At 45.6% G+C, this 17,620-nt stretch overlaps 1 protein-coding gene across 2 annotated transcripts in view; it reads right to left on the bottom strand.

The window, feature by feature from the left end:
• The window catches only part of C1QTNF12 (C1q and TNF related 12), a 40,644-nt gene extending 27,844 nt beyond the window's left edge, over positions 1 to 12,800 (bottom strand). For both annotated transcript variants that reach the window (XM_005292899.4, XM_042852865.2), the window contains exon 1: positions 12,497 to 12,800. In XM_005292899.4, coding sequence (XP_005292956.2) covers positions 12,497 to 12,667 — 171 coding nt within the window. In that variant the 5' untranslated portion in view covers positions 12,668 to 12,800. The remainder of the gene's footprint in view (positions 1 to 12,496) is intronic.
• Between the last annotated feature and the right edge of the window lie 4,820 nt (positions 12,801 to 17,620).

The raw sequence follows: 17,620 nt of genomic DNA, 5'->3' as shown, positions 1-17,620 counted from the left end.
AAATCACCCTCACAAGCCATAAATGTCATGCTGATGAGGATGAGGTTACTATGTGAAAGTTCTGAGGAGCACCCCAGGATGGTTGTTCTGTGTGCTATGGTCCCGAGCCCCAGGATGGTATCCTACTCGGCCTTCCTATGGCAGGATATGACATTCTGGTGGGAGTGGTTGGTTCCATGCAGAGTTACGGAGAGGTAGAGTCTATGGCCTCATTTGAAATGGTCCATCATCTTTTTTAACTTAAAAAACCCCCAGCAATGGTGTTTTGTAAGGAAAGATGCCAGGACTGACAGCCATGAACAATGAAGCCCGTTTATACGGCACAGAACATATACACTATGGGAAGTGACATAAGACTTCTCAGCAACATAATACTCCCTGCCAACATGCCTCAGTCATGAATGGGAGGGATCACTTGGAGAGGCTAAAAGGGATCTTATCCATTGCCAGTTCCAATCCTGGATCCTCTTTATTCTAGGAAATGGGGTCTATCCTGGGGGAGGGTTTTGCAATTTGGCCCCTTGTCTCCTGGGAGCTAGAGTAAGACTTCCGCGTTCATCTTGCAAAGGCTGCCTGCCCAACAGCCCTCAGATGGCCTCACCTGTTGGTTGACATTCAGCTGACTTGGGATTGAACTTTTAGCTGCATTGTGAAAGGCTGGCCCGGTGGCCCATTTGTTACCAGTTTTCTAAGCTGTCCAATCCCCCATCAAGAACAACTGGACGTTGACTTTCGAGGTCCCAATCCCTTCGCCTATCAGTCTGGCAAATTTCCATCACTGCGAGGAGGAGAAAATACAAGTCCATCTCGAGCCCCAATATTCTCAGCCCCCCTCAGAGCAAACTGACAGCCCAGAGATTAATGAGTCATGCCTTGGCATTTAGACTTGTTAATGAAAGAGCTGAAGAGAGGAAGTACTGGAAAGAATGCATCAAATCTGAAAAAAGTGCCTACTGTCGATCCTGGGAATTCATCCAAGAAGCGAGTGGTTTTGCGCTTTGCTTCCCCCTTCCAACGAGGTGGAAGCCGGGGTGTGGACAAGGAAACCAGTAAAACACAGCAGTGAATTTAAAAGATATTAGACAGGACTCCTAGACCTGTAAGGGTCCATTTGAGTTTGAAACAAGTAAATAGCTATTTACTGTATCTAGTAGCAGATCGGACAACATAATGGAGAGTGGGAAAGGGACAAATGGGAACTGGGAACAGGGGGTGCGGGGAGAGGAAAGCAGAAGTGTCTCAATGTTTCAGAGTTAAAATCTTCCATTCAGGAAATGTTGCTTAGGGCAGGTCTACACTAGAAATGTACATCAGCAGAGTTGCACCAATGCAGCTGCGCCACTGTATTTGTCTGGTGTAGACGCTCTAAGCTGATGGGAGACAATTCTCCCATTGGCTTAACAACTCCACCTCCATCAGAGGCAGTAGCGATGTCGCTGGGAAACGCTCTCCCGCCAATACAGCGCTGTCTACGTGGGTGTGTAGGTCAGTATAGTATTGATTATTCACACCCCTGAGCGACATAGTTACACTGAAATAATTTTGTAGTGTAGATCAGGCCTCAGTCTGTGTCTGTTAAGCACTGTGTACATTTGCAATGCTATATGCAGGGGTGGTACTGATCAAACATGCCAGCTTTACCCAGGGTAAATAGATATGGCTGCTTCAGTATCTGCAGTGTTCTTGCTCCCTATAGGAAATAGCTTGACCTTGGCAAAACATCCAGGTTTGCTCACTTCACCATCTCATTTAGCTGCCTAAAACCCAAAGAAGAGCTCGGTGGAGCTCGAAACTTTGTCTCTTTCACCAACAGATGTTGGTGCAATAAAAGATATTACCTCACCCGCCTTGTCTAATGCAACAAGCACTTTCTGAGTACTAGCCCTGTGCATTCTTTTTAATAAGACTGTACATAACTGTCTTACATGTACCGATTGTTTTTCATCCTGAAGAATCCAGAAACACATTGCCAAGAATGCAGCCACCTCTGAGGAGGACAGCATTAGATGATTGGAATCCAGCACGCTGCACAACAGCAGTAGAAGAGGGAAGCAGGGGATGGAAATTTTTGACTAAAGACATCAAGGCAAATCCTATCTTTATGTCCACCCTGAGAGAAGACCACATTTTGTAAGGTCTCATCTGAAAGACCCCTGAAAAGTAAACTGTCTGGAACTCAATTCATCTCCTTCGGAAGGATGACAGGTTGAGTCGAGTCTGATGGAATTCCATCTTGTGGTTATTAAGACTGGTGTTTCAAAACTGATGCATATCCAGAAAGCTATTCCCTCCAGGCATGAATCCTGGCACCCGGGTGCATCCATCCATTGATCAGAGGGATGATGTCACCACCACTCTTTTTATTTCAACATCCTGAGTCAATAGAAGATTTACAAACTGCTAGACAGCCATCAATCAGAAAGTGACAAATGTTTTGTGGAATTGAGTGGGGGGGGGCAGTTTCTCAGAAAACCTTGGCACCAAATCTGTGTTTCTATCTTCTTAACGAACGATTGCAGGTGATTGTCTGCTGGGGCAAGATCCACAGACAGAATTCACTCCCACGGAATTGCTATATTCCGGCAGCCCACCTTCCCTCCAGGTAGACACTTGTAAAATAGCTGGTGTCTGTATTGTCAGCCAAAGTGTGGGCATCCGGCATCATTTTTCCATATTGTTCATGCATTCCACTGTCATCAGGTAATTAGTGTGAGAGTCACGGCTGCCAGGTACACTCCCCGGCATACTCAGGTTTAGCAGCCATCTTTGAAATGAGAGCAGGACTAACTATTCATAAGAGCTTGTTTATTCAGTGAACTTAGTCCTTTTCTCTGTTCGCAAATTATATATGAGCAGACTCTGATTTTTCAACCTGGCTTGCAGTTCAGTGGCATGCTGTATTTTAAGCCTATTAGCTCCTAGCAAACTGTTCATTCCAGCTACGCCTTCCACTATTTGCTATCGTGGCTGGAATGTTCAAAGAAGCCCAAGGGATTTAGGCACCAATAGGCCACCGAAAGTCAATGGGAGCTGGGTAGTCCCTTTTGAAACAGGAGGAAGGAAAGCAGAGAGGCCCCGTGAAAACTTCTGGTCCATATCTTTTCACCAACTTCTATCTGCACAATTATTTGCCAAATTTTAACTTTCCGAGACCATGACCAAACAAACAATTTGCAGTTGTACAAATGAGCAGCTGCACTTTCCACTGACTTTGCTGGGTATTGCGGGCTCTTGGCCGGTGCTCAGCTCTTTTCAAGAACGAATCAGGCCCACTAAAACCACGGGTCAGCCCAAGCAGCAATGAACCAGATGCAAATTTCCCTAATGTTTGGGGGCAGTGTTTAGAATGGAGCTTGTGCTTCCATCTCGTCTAAGAATAGGGACAAAGGTTGTATCTGAACTTCATGGCGTGGAAGGGGGTTCAGAGCTGAGATTCCAGTTCGAGCCCATCTCAGACACTGAGTGGAGGCAGCATCTCTGAATCTTACTCTAGGCCGTGCCCAGCTGTTTGTGTGTTTATTAATTTTCTAGAGGTTAAAGTTTCCCAATGAAAGGGCTGGCAAGTGTCTGCCTGACATTCGGCCAAGGGAAACTGGTGCCTTTCTTCCCCCAGTGAGTGGGATTTGTGGGTCTGTGGTGCAGCTCATGCAGCAGAAGGAAATGGCCTATTAATAATTGTGCCTGGCTCAGGTGGTGTGGTACATTCCCTCAAGCCCGCATCAGAATAAAACAAGAGAGCGCCTGGATTCCAGCGGAAAGGAAGGCAGGATTATTTGGTCCCTGGTGGAAAGGGCCGGCTCATGTGGCAGAAGCTCAACAGTGTCACCTACCGGCTGGATCCTTAGGGATCAGAATACACTGGGCCATGCTAGCAAATAAGGGACCGACCCAAGGACGCCCATTGACTTCGTTGGGCTGCAGATCAGGTGCAAAGCCCTCTCCCTTCTGCTTAAATAATCAGCAGTCAGGCAGATGGTCCTGGGCTGACCCATCCATTGACAGTGAAGATGGATGACTGTCTTCAGCCCTCCACGTGCTGAACGGAAGTCAGCCAGAAAGCAGACACCCCACTGGAAAAAAAGCCCAGATGGCACATCCCAGTGAAAGAAACGACAAAGAAACCCTCCTGAAGTAAAAAACCATCGCGCCAGCAGCTTCCTTGAATTACAAATCCCTCTGTAAGGCAGCCATGGCACTCCCCAATTTCTCCAGCGCGAGGGTGATTGACGGTTAAAATGAATGTTCCATCCTTGTGGTATTATTATTTAATTACTATGGCATGCATGAGCAATCCTCAGAATAAGCATGCAAGCCTCTTTATTTTTCTTGGCAGAGGCAGGCTCCAGCAGCCAGAAAGAGCTTGCAGCCAACTCAGGTATCGCCCAGGACTGAGAGCGCTCTCTCTCAAAATCCAGGCAAAGCAAAGGCTGCTGCAGGAGATGGGTCCTGCATCATGGTTTGCTGTTTATAGGCCCAAAGCTGCCCCACTGGAGGTGGTGGGAGTTTTCTCCTTGACTTGGATGAAAATCGGATCCTAGGGGCCTGATCCAAAAGGTCTATGGAAGTGTTTAGTGGACTTTGGATCAGACCTTTTGACATTACCTTGCAACCCAGATACAAAAGCATTTCTGCTAGTGCATGAGAACCAGACTGTGAAACAGACAAGAAAGTAAAGCTCTGTTGTGGCCCTCATGGTAGATAAGAAACAGACTGGGCTGTAATTGGGTGATGGGATTCCCGCTGGCTCTCTACCTCTGGGACTGACTAATATAACCTGAGTAGCCCACTGTCACCACACAGGCCTTAAACTCTGGCCAGGCCTCACCCATCATGGAATGAACTGTCGTTAGCACTATAGGTTGAGTCACAGAATCACAGAAATGTAGGACTAGAAGGGACCTCAAAGCGGCAAAGGTTGTATCCTGAGCAAGATATGAACTTCCTGGAAGCTAAAGTGCATTTGGGATCCAGCTGGTTGGTGCAATTCTAAATGAAACCGACGAGTGTCGTTTCGGCATCCGTGCTGAGTGAGTGAAATGAAAAAAGTAAACCAACCACTTTACACAGTAGACAAGTAAACGGCATTAAATACATTCCCGCTCTGTTAATAACTTCACGTATCATTAGTAGCACAGGAAAGGATTGTGAGGGGCGGGAGAGACAATGTTTGTACAGTGGCAGTTCCCCTTTACTTTTGAACAGGCTAATGAATTTATATCCCACCAGGAATCACAGTGGTCAAAATTCTTCACTCCTTTGTCCCACTCGTCACTGCAGTCAAGTGTTTTACTCAATGAAGAACCACAGTATCATAGACTATCAGGGTTGGGAGGGACCTCAGGAGGTCATCTAGTCCAACCCCCTGCTCAAAGCAGGACCAATCCCCAGACAGATTTTTACATCAGATCCCTAAATGGCCCCCTCAAGGATTGAACTCACAACCCTGGGGTTAGCAGGCCAATGCTCAAACCACTGAGCTATCCCTCCCCCTGTATCTATGTAGCTATCCTGCACACTCCCCTCTATCTATGGTTTGTCTCACTCTTGTGATAAACTGAAGTACATTGAACATTCTTGGCTTAGGAAAACAACCCCTGCTCTCTTAATAAATTAACTAACCTTTGACTAGCCACAAATTGGGCCTGATCCTGCTATTGATGACACCAGTTTTACAGCAGTGTGAAGCCCCTGGGTTACTCCTGATTTACACTAGCAAGAGCATAATCAGGCCCATTGTATAATTAGTAACAAATGACTTACCCCAGTAACGTATTTTGTTTGGAACTAGTTAAAAATGACAGATTGCTATTTTTTAGCCTGAAAAATCCCACGGCAGCTACTAATAACTCATGGTTACACACACTCTTGGTTATTAACGAGACGTAAAACCAAGGACCTGACCACATGTGGTTTTTAAGGATCTCATGAGAATTTTCACTACAGCAGAGGTGTTAAGCTCAGCCTCCTAGCCAAATCCCAACTGGAATTCCTCTCTAAAATGGCCCTCTCTTTTAATTGGAGGAATTCGTCTTCATTCCCCCACTCCAAAACTGTTGTGTTGCTCAGAAAGTTGCCTTAATCCACTTTGAGGGCATGCACCTGTCACCGTTACTCCCACAAGGAATCCCACTGAAGTCAGTAGGCCTACGCGCAGGAGTAAGTGCTACTCCAGGTGAAAAAAGGTGGCAGAGTTGGACTCTGAGCTAACTGTATTGAAGTGGCAGGTGACGCAATCCCTGAACTTGCAGGCGGAGCACGCGTTGGGAAAGGCGCTGTAGAAAGGGAAGAATTAGACAGTTTTGACAGAGCTGTACTACACTGTGCTCATAGGATTCCAGCTCCTGAACAGAAATCCAAGTGAGGTCCTTTGGGAAATAAATCATATTAGCTCAAGAAAACCTTGCAGGCCGAAAGACCAAGTAAATCGAACTATTGCGTTGCTCTGAATTACTTGCTGAGGGCTGGGCTACGTTGGTAACACCATTCTAAGCGGACCTCGACTGGGTGAAGAACAACATGTATCCTCTTCTCTGTCACAGCTCCCAGCACACTGGGTCAGGCCTGGACAGTAATGAGTGGGTTCTACCCATGTCTGACAGACAGCTTTGGTTATACCCATAGAGCTTGTCATGCCAATAAAGTCCCCTTGAATTGAGTGCACAATCTCCCAAGTGAGGCCAACATGCAGATCTCATAACCAGAGGTGGTATGTGCTTTGTGCTACCCCAATGGACTGGCTATATGGAAGGACTGTTGGTTTTTGGACAGGATTCAAACAGAAAGGAAAGTAGCATAGAAGAAGTTTGGAGGCGGAGATTAAAGGAGGTAAAGCCCAGGTAGACCTGGCCCTAGTTATTTTTCAGGAATGGGTGAATCTGTTCAGCTAAGACAAGAACTGAAGCAAACCTTCAACCAGAAACATTTAAAAAAAAAATTGGTGAGTCTAGCGCCGGAAATCCGAAGTTCAGACCCTGCTAGCGGCCCCATGATGTCGGTCGCTACATTTGCTTTTGCTGGCTGCTGGGAAAGCTTGACTTGGGTTCTGCAATCACAAGGTTCCCCTGGATTCTTTTCTTCAGGTGGATCAAAATGAGGCTCCAGTAGCTAACAGTGTCCATGGGAAGGATCAAGGTCTAGTTTCTCATAGACCTACTGCCTGGAGCAGACTTGACATAGTTCATGAACCAATGGGTTCACTGGTTGTTCAGGGGATGGGGAAGAATGACCCATTACCCACAAACCCCTCAGACCTTTGGAATTACCATCCATGTGAATCTTATTAAATTTGCCATGGACAATCTAGGCTCCAAAAACTACTAGGAAGCTGGACAGAGTAACACACCTGCCCTTCAGCTTACATCTGCCCGTTCACCTTAGGCTGCAGCCAGTCCCGATTCCTATGGCTGATGGAAGAAAAACTCCATTAGCTCCAGCCTCCATCCTTTTCCCACTCTTGGCTTCCCAAACATCCTTTAAGGGGAGCTGAGTGCAATGATAATTCGCTTTCTGCCTGCAGCACTGATCTTATCAGTTCCCACAAGATAAGCAGGTTCACGCCTAGGCGCTACCTCATTGGGGGACTGCCAAGGAAAGACCAAAGTGGTGAAGGAAGTGGTGCTGGTGGTGTTGAATGAGTGCCCAAAATAGCACTCAGGGGAGATGCAAAACCAGGTACCTCCTGCGCACTTCGTGACTATTAAAAAGATACACGGACACTTCTGGTACAGACTCCAACCAGGGTAAAAGTCTGCTTACCTCAAATCCTTCTCACAATGTCAGTGGGATACACAATATTCTCCTCATCCTACACTGCTGCTGCTGAACAGCAGAGGTGTTCAACCCCAGAGGTGGCTGCATCACGGTGATGAGCAGAATGTGACTCCTGCATGGGCCAAATCTGTAAGCGCTCCCATCTGAAAGGCCCTATTAGAAACAACCCCTTTCCTAGCCAGCTTGCTTCATGCACGCAGGGCAGTGCTTTAGCTGAATGCCAATGAGGGCAAAAAGAAGATGACTGATTGAACACTAACCTCTGTCAGGTAACATGCAGCCCAATGTCATTATTATTCACATGCATTGTGTGTGAAAATAACCTAGTCTGCTTTTAGTATAACCTGTTATTCTTGAGGTGGTCAGAATAGGCAGAAATTAGCTCACAAAAGGCTTCCGTTGCACCAAGCCCAATTGCCCAAGGAGATTTTTAAAACCATCAGACGGGACAACACGCCTAGCCAGGAGGTTGTGGTTTCAAGCCCAGTCATACCCGAGTGCTGCAATATATCTACAATTCTTGTTTCCAGCAGTTGAATCTAAATTACAGAACCAGCTGCGTTCAGGTATTTTTTTTAAAACCTTTTACAATAGATCCTGCCTGGAATAAAGGATTTAATAACAGATTCCTTCTGGGGGAAAAAATAGATCCGTTATTTGTTCTAATGTAAAGCCGTTATCTTGGGACAGGAGTTAGGAGAGGGGCACTAGAAGTTTCAATGGCTTGGTAACAGGATAAAAAGCATTAACTTCCCTTGGCACCCAGTTCAGATCCAGCCCAGAGCAGCACTGGTCAATAAACTACCCCTTGATGTCTGTTTTGGCATTGGCAGGCTAGCTTCCCATCAGACACATGACTATTCCTGAACCCCTTCATTGCTGGACTTGGGTGGATCAACAGTAGGGATTGAACTTGGGGCCCTCTGGGGATCTTAAAGCATGAGCCTCTTCTAGCTGAGCTGAAAGAGCCAGTTTTGTTAGCCAAAGCTCCTTGATCTCAGGCCCAGCCTTCCCTAGAAGGGGACAGAGCACCATACTGAGTGGGTCGGGAAACTCAACAGTGAAGCTAAGGGCTGAATGGGCTGTGGAGACAGAATTCCCCTTCTGTTCCTGGAGGTGATCCCTGCACATCAGGGTGAAGGAGCCTTGCACTGCCTTTGGAAAGGAGGATATAAGCCTGGCTGGTGGACGAAGTGGAGGTGGCCGAAGCACCAAACCAAACTGAAACGGGACTGCCTTGCAGACAAGTTTCCCCAACCATCTCTATCAATTTATCATGCCCTTGGCTTGGAAAGTCCATCCTTGGCTAAAGACAAGAGCTCTTTGCATGTGCTTAGCAAGACAACAAGGAGTCCAGTAGCATCTTAAAGACTAACAGATTTATTTGGGCATAAGCTTTCGTGGGTAAAAAACCTCACTTCTTCAAATTCATGGAGTGAAAATTACAGATGCAGGCATTATATAATGACACATGAAGAGACAGGAGTTCTCGCAAGTGGAGAACCAGTGTTGACAGGACCAATTCAATCAGGGTGGATGTAGTTCACTCCCAATAATAGATGAGGAGGTTTCAATTCCAGGAGAGCAAGACAATCACTTTAAAAATGACCCAGCAAGGGGGGAAAAAATGGGATTTTGCCTTTTAGTATAATGGGTATGATCAAGTGTCTGATGTGTTCGGTCTTTTGGCCCGGAGATGAAAACCTTGTCTGTGTCTCTGAGACCATGAAGCACAAACATTTCCTCCTCAGGAATATCAGAAGTATCAAGTGCTCCACTTCCCAGTTTTAGTTAGAGGTCTCCTTGGATGACTCAAGAGAGCTGTGTATGTTCAGAAGCCATGTAGGTTCAGGGGCTCTCTCAGCCCCTAATTGAAAAGGCCAGGGTGTGGCCTCACCACAAAGATGGACCTCCCAGATATCTAGTTAAACACATGAAAACACACACTTGAGTTTTAAGCAGCCTAGATAAAAATCACTTCCCCTCTCAGCTAATCAGATTTCACTTCCTTGAGCCTTCTCCAGGTGATCACAGAGTCTTCAAGGGTAAACACGATCTTAATTTGTATGGTAGAAGACCACAGATTTTCAAAACACAACAACAAAAACAAACGGTTAAGCATTTTTTATGCACAATACTAAAGGAAAAAGCACACTGTCAGATTTTTTTCTTTTCTTTGGCAGGTCACCTTTACCAAATGAGACTCCTCAGAGGTAATATCTTCAAATCCTAGTGGTAGCCAGAGAGGCTAAGTCAATCTTCATGGAAAAGCAACTCCCAGCAAGTGATCAAGCTAAATGAGTGAGATCTGGAAGCTTTGATTTCTGACACCCCACTTTTGGAGGAAGGGATATCATCACACAGCATACGAGAAGGGATACCATACACCTCATGCAGCAAGCTGTGCACTGGTTGGCTAGAGCCTTCCACTCCAGAGGTGGAGAAACTCATTTCAATGACACTGCACACACAGTGCACCTTGTAAAGCATTTTGTGATCTCGAGATCAGGTATGAAACCTCTAGACTCCTTGGGCCCACAGATTCAAAGCCTGACAGGGTCAGCTTCAGAAGTAGATATGTAAAGTTCAAACTGTTTATTGTGTTGGGGTCTTTCAGATAAGACCTTAAAAACTCAGCTCCTGCGTGGCCCTGTGGCCATTTACTTAATTGATTGCCCTGGTGTCCCCGATCAAAGCGCTCATTGTTATAGATGGCAGTTGACATTCACCCCAGAGGTGGCTGCAGCTCAGTGGTGCTCTATATTTATTTATAGTTTGTCTAGAACCCCTTGGCTCGGAAGGTGCTATATAAATGTAAAGACAATACACTCTAGCCACAGTCTGGATATATTTCGAAACAATCCTTAACTGATAACTGAGCATTCTTCACCTTATAAGATCTCACCATATGAGAAGTTCAAGTTGCAAACTTTGGATCTGGGGATCAAACAAGGTCAGGAGCGTTTGAATTAGCGTTATTTCAGAGGGTCTGTCTTCATTGCACCACCAACCTGTTCTAGTAGCCAAAAGGTTTGCCATGGAAGCAGCAAGGTAGTTCAGCTTCAGAAGCTGCAGCTTCTAAACAATGTACATTACTATGTATGTGTGATGCCTCGAAACAGCTACACTACTTCCAGCAATAATGCATACGTTGCTATATCCATTTCAACCCGGACTAGATTTTGTTTAAGTTTGAAATTAAGACACACGCTGCTAACGGTCTGATAAATTACTCAGCAGGCCCAATTCATTCCTGAATGGACTGCTGCAGTTACACCAGGGATGAATTTGGCCCAGCATGCAGAAAGAGGACACTTTTAAGGAGGTGACAGGGAGAAGTGACCGAGATCAGGAGCATGAGCCGGCCAAGAATTAACAGTCACACAGTTTGTGATGACAAAGTCTGCAATAAGCAGTGCAAGGTTAACAGAAGAAATACAGCCTATATTCCCCTAATGATCACTTAAGAGCAGCCGCCAGCTTTTTAATATAGAAGACAGTTTCCCAGACTTGCCCAACCTTAACCAATTATTCTCACAATGGCTTTGAATGGGATATTTAGAATGTCAGCCCGATTGTTCTAATTCACCCTCCCAGCCATCCCCCAGTTTTTGACAGGTTTGTTCCTCCATTGCTATAGTGACTGCCGCCCCTAATGCTTGTGATCAAAGAAGTCACATTTTCGAGGTCATCTACATTTGAAACGAGGGACATTTTTGTGTGTGTCCGAGAGAAAGGGACTGCGTGATGGAGGAGGTTACTCCCTCCTTTCTCACCGCTGCAGTTTCCTTTCATTCTGTCCTGCTCCTAATCCCAGGCCCTGCTTTTAATTCCACCCCCACCCCCATCACTCAATGCGAATTCTCAGTGGTTTCTGGGATCCCTGAACAATTGACCTGCAACTTTTTGCAGCCTTCAGACTGGAATGATTCTCACTGACACTTCCTGGAAAGGGTCTACCCTGCAGGACTGGTTCACTTCCTATGCCTGGTAATACAGCATTAGTAGGCATTAATGTATTAGACATAGTCTATGCTGTTCTTTTACACAAGGATCCTACTACATACATCTGCCTTCAGGCATTATTACTACAGTCTCAAATCCTTCCCGACAACACACACAGCTATTCCTGACAGAGATTGTCTAGCTACACTAGGACTTTTCTGACCTGTAATTCCCAATGTGTGCAGTTTCCCCAGTGGAAGCTGTAGTGCAGATAGGGCTCACACATACTCAGGTGCTAAGACCACTGTGTCATCTAAGCCTGCTTTGGCATCGTATCCCACGCTCAAAAAGTGTGCGTGCAACAGACGCACACTAATGATATTGGAATGTTCGTATCAGGATGGCGAATTGACTCGGGGCTACCCGGATATCCCTTTGGAAGCTAACAGCTGTTTTTGAGCAAGGATATTTTGTACACTTAAAATAAACTTCCTGCCAACCAGGTGCCTTAATAAATGTTCAGAGGCTACCAGGATGGGCACATTAGTAATGCAAGTAAATAAAACAAACAATCAGTCAACATCATACCTAGTATTCTGGTCATTTGAGGGGGTGGGAGGATGAGAAATCATGCCACAGAAAGAAGATTTTAACACCTCGCTCTTGCAAGAGGAAGGGAATTTGTTAAAAGACTGGTTGGATCAATGAAAAAATAATCCAACCACACATATCCAGAAACTACTCAGTGCAATGACTACACATGGGTTACTTTAATACATACCTTGGGATGCCCGTGCAGTTCTTCACTGTTGGACAGGGTTGCATTGAAGGGCTCTGTATATTGATTGGGCTCTTTCATCTTCTTTCTCTCTCTCTTTGCTGCCATCACTCGAAAGAGAGAGAGCTGCTGGCACAGTAAAGTTGCCACAAGTAGCCAGATCCAGCCCCTCATTTTGGCTTCTTTTTAGAAGGGGGTGTTGAGTCGAGGCTGAATACTCTCCAGGAGCAAAACGAAGTAATAAATATGGATGTCTCTTCCCCCACCCCCCTTCTCTTTCTTTCTTATTGAAGTTACTTCTGTTGAAGATGATCCACTCTGGTAGACGATGTCAAATCATCAGCACGCGCCAACGCGCTTGTCTCTGGAGAGATCCTCTGTTCAAGTTGGATACCTTGAACCGACATGGATCTATTTGTTTGCGAATTCTGATCCACAGTCGCAGTTTGATCAGGCAAAGCGGGGGAAGAGGGAAGTCAGTCTGCTCAGCCCCACAGAGCTTTCAGAAATGGAAACTGACTAGGAGATTTCCCCCCAACTCTGCCTTTAAAATTTTACCCCACCCCCACCAAGTCTTCAGATCTCAATTAAAATTCACTCAACTATGAAACCTAGAAAGTCAAATGGCTCAGGGCAACTGTAGCTCAGGCCAGAGCTGACAGCACATAAGCCCAGGAGGGGGGTTGTGGGTTTGTTCCTTTTCAATGGGAGATTTCACCTTCTGTCATTTAAACCCTTGTGCACAATTCAAAGGGTGCTCAATGGGGTCTGCCCATCCTCAGCTTAGTGATGGGACCCCTTCCTTAATGACCAGCCCCCATCAGTTCTCTTTTCCTTCATCAATGCTGGACGACGAAACCCCAAAGCTGCTACAATCGCTCTTCCCCTGGAGATGCAGAACGTGGCAGAATCCAACCAGGGGCTCAGTCCTCTAGGGAGAGAGCTGATCTCTCGCACGCATCAAGAGTTAAAATTGGGAGAGAAGGAATCCGAGGAGGTACCTAGGTCTATTAGGAGCAGACAAACTTGTCCCAAGCCAAACCCTGTCTGGCTTTATCTTTCCTTGGCTTTAATAAGAGAACAAGCAATCAGTTCCAGTGTTGTAAACAGCTGTCAGGATGTGGAGTCTTGTGTCTCCCATCCTAGCTCCTTTCCACACTATGCAAGATTTCAGGTACCTCTCTCTCTAAGTTTCGATCATCTCTGATTTCTCTCGGTGCTCCTTTTCCCAGCTGCAAATTGGCAAAGCCTTCCTCAGCCTTTGCTCTACCTCAGCAAATAAGTAGTTCTTTCCTGAGAGTGTTTCCATCAACTTGAAGGAAAAAAAAAAAAAGAGGGAGGGATCATTCTAATGAGCTGTCAAGCCTATTCTCTTCACATTCCTATTAGAGACGCCCTGTAAGTGGACCTGGCCCTTGTGCCAGGAAGATTTAAATCAGCACCCCCCACCACACTCCCCTTCATTATCTCAGGAATCGCAAAACTGCCCCGGGAATGTGGCAGCGTTAGAAGTATGTGGCTTTGAATATGCACTCAGCATCACAACACACACACACACATCCAGATGTCAGAGCTCAACTTTTACTCTCTATTCAACTTCGCTCCATACAAACGTTTTTCTCCAGACCCCCTCGGATTCACTGTGTCTTTAATAAAGGCCGTGTCGCCGTTCCCCATTGCCCTCCTGAGGAAGATCTCAAAGCACTTGGCATACGTGTGTGGGCATGTTGTGTTAACCAATGCCGTGCAAGCTAGGGAATAACCGTCCTATTTTTTACGGATAGGGAAACTGAGGGACTGACCAGTGAAGTGGCACAAAGTCGCACAGCGAGGCAGCAGCAGAGCTAAGAATAAAATTCAAGATGCCCTGACTCCCAGTCCTCTCCTCTATCCACTAGACCATAAGGCACTTCCATTTTCCCGAGTCTGACTCCCTTTTCATGACTGGGATTATCCCCCAAGTAATACTACTTAGCACTTGCTCAGCACATTTAATCACAGATATTAAAGAGCTTTACAACGGTTGGCCAGGATCCATACTCACCACTTTGCAGATGGGGAAACTGAGGCATAGCGCATCAAAGCAACATTCTCCTCCCCACCCCAAATCAGATGGTGAGTCAGTGCCAGAGCTGGGAGCACAAACCCAGATCTTTGAAACACAGAGATAGAGAAGCTAAACAGTTAACAAGCTATCACCTATCCCCCTCACCACCCCCCCCCCCCACTGGCTCACATTCCATCAAAACTATGTGGCAGTCTTTATTTGTTAATAATATTTAACTTTCTTTGGCGCCTTCTCATACTTAAGCCCCCTTTTCAGGTTAGTTGTAGACAAGCCATGAATTTGTAAAAGTGCACTTGATGACACATTAATAGGACAATCTGTCATATTGCAGCTAAACAGCCCTGACAGATCCACACACCATGGCAAGAAATGACATTCTCGAGGCTGGAGCGGGGCGATTTCTTTTTTGGTCTGCCGGTGCAGGCTGTGCTGGGCTGCATGCAGTGTCCCCTTTCTCATCCCAAGAGCCAGATGCTGAGGGCACCCTATGCCCATGGGAAATCTGCTAGGGGCTTGGAGAAGGAATCCTACCCTCCCACCCCAAATCATCAGCAGATGCTACTAATCCCCTATGTGCCTTTCTCCACAATGGACTGACCCGCCCCCGACCAACCCCTCTTGCTGCTGCAGACACACACAAGCAGCCTGCCCCACTCAGTATAAGAGCACCCCAGCAGTCCCATGGCATGAACCTTGTGCACCAGGCAGACATAGGACAGAGTCCACTCAAAGCAGCACCATGCCACCCACCCAAACAGAACCGCTTTGCATTTCGCAGCACCTTCCAGCCACGGATCTCAAAGCGCTTGAAAACACAAAGCCTCATACCCACGAGGTAGGCAGCATTATACCAACGTTACACTGGGGGAAACGCACACGCAAGAGTGAAGGAAGCCACCCACTGGTACGTAGTGAGTGAATGGCAGAGCTAGGAATAGAAGCCAGGAGTCCTGGCTCCTAGTCCCCAGCCATTATCTATGGGATTTCTAATGGTGAGGATTTGGAGCCAGCCACATTAGCTTCTCAAATGTTGGGGAACTTAGAAATAGTATAGCTAAACATAGCTAGCAAGCGACAAGCTAAGAACATGCATTGTCAGACGAGTAGGTTACTGCATATTAAAGCCACGCAAACTAGTTGAAAGGGAGAAAATTTTCCCAGATTTACCCCCTTCAGAAATTGGACAGTCATGTGCTCTGGTCACCACACCCGTCTCCCTGAACCATATGAATCTTTACCTCTGTGATTCAGCTTTACTTTCAAAGTGACTTTATCTTGTCAACAATAACAGGATGGCAATTTCCAAATTTCAAAAGGTATGAAGACATTTGGAATCCCCCAGGCACTGCTGGCTCCAGATATAGTCAATGAGGCCTAGACCCTAGGCCTGGCTGCTAATGATCATGTTTTTCATATGCTAATACGCTAGTGGGCCCCATCCATACACTTCTGCAGGTGCCAGGTTACACTGTTGCTGCATGGACTATATAGATCTAGAGGATAACAACTTGAATCAGCCCTGAAAGCAGTGCTCAGGTCTTTGGCTTACCAATGCCCATATCCCCTTGTTTAAACCCAGTCACAATTTGGGTGCTTACACAAACAGTTTCACAGTCCTAGGTCAAAGGGTTATAGAAAGTCAGAAACAAACAGCAGCTTTAAAGAAAGGTCAAGGATTTGGGTTGCTGCAATTGCCTTTCATAACATACTTTAGCATGACAGAATACGCCACGTTCAATATTTCGGGAAGTCTCCTTCCATGGACCCTTTGTACACTTCTAACGTAACACCCTTATATTCTCCAGCCAGCTGGTTCCAGATCTCATTTAGAAAGACCTAGATGGTGTTACAGCGCCACCCGCTGACAAAGCACAATTCAAAAGGCACATCTAAGCCAAGACTGGCATTACTCTAGAGTTTCCTTATTCTGTTCCCTTAAAATCTGATCAGGAATGTGGCATAGGGAGAAGGACTGACTTAGAGAATCTCAGTGAAGGGCTCCACATTTTTATTTTATTACTAATTGTCAAGCCAACAAAATCAGATGGGATGTTTTTAAAAGTTATAGGAGCAGTAGGGAAAGGTGGGTTGTGATTGCTTTTGTTTGTTCCCAAGTAACTTTAAAAACAAGCTGATTTAAATAAAAGAAATAAAGGGACCATTTGCAAGCAATTAATGAATAGCGGAGTCTGATGGCTTTTATCATGTTACAAGAAAGAATCCGGCAATTTCTCAATTTCAAAGCTACTGTAAGATCAAGAAAAAAAATTAAATTATATAGTACAATTATGTACTAAATACATAATTACACACCAGGTCAGAATTGTTCATTATGGAAATGGGACATACTGGGGGGGATATTTAGGGCCCAGTCCAACTCCCATTGTCTTTCCATCTTCACTGAACCATTAACCAAACTGGAACAATCCTGTGATACGAGGGGAGGGAGTTAAAAACCCTGTGTAAACATTTACTCATTAAACCAGAATAGCATCAAAAGATCTGTTCCCATCTCCTGGGTGTATTACACATTAAAAATTTTTTTTACCTAAGCAGAGACTTCTCTGATAAACGGGAACAGTTTCAGCATCTGGTGAATGTTATTTTTATGATTTTTTATGACTTTTTAAAAATTCCAGCCTTTTGATGGGGGCACGCACAACCTACGAACAAGGAATTTACAGTGAGGCACTATTCCTTCCATACCAGTTCCTTTGCTGTTGTTTGGTTCCATAGATGCCAACAGGTGAAAGCAATTAGCAGGGATAATTGGAAGGTAGAAGATGGACACACTTTTAGCCCCTCTGAAATGCAATGAAATAGATGGATTTTCCAGTGTGACTGCAGGAAACCATTATGTCTTTCTTAAAATGGAGACTGTCCTTACCAAGCAGGAACAGTTCGGTGGCATCTGCAGCTTCCGTATCCTAATGATTTTCTTCCTCTCTGCAGCAGGCAGGTGGGTGAAGATCAGTTTCTCACATCCTCTACTTCCTCTCTCTTTCTGCAACTGAAACTTGCCATGTTATGTTGTAGTTGTGTGTCACCAGTGCCCCCTA

This window comes from Chrysemys picta, chromosome 21, assembly GCF_011386835.1.
Source record: "Chrysemys picta bellii isolate R12L10 chromosome 21, ASM1138683v2, whole genome shotgun sequence".
NCBI lineage: Eukaryota > Metazoa > Chordata > Testudines > Emydidae > Chrysemys > Chrysemys picta.
This window is presented reverse-complemented; position numbering and strand designations above follow the sequence as displayed.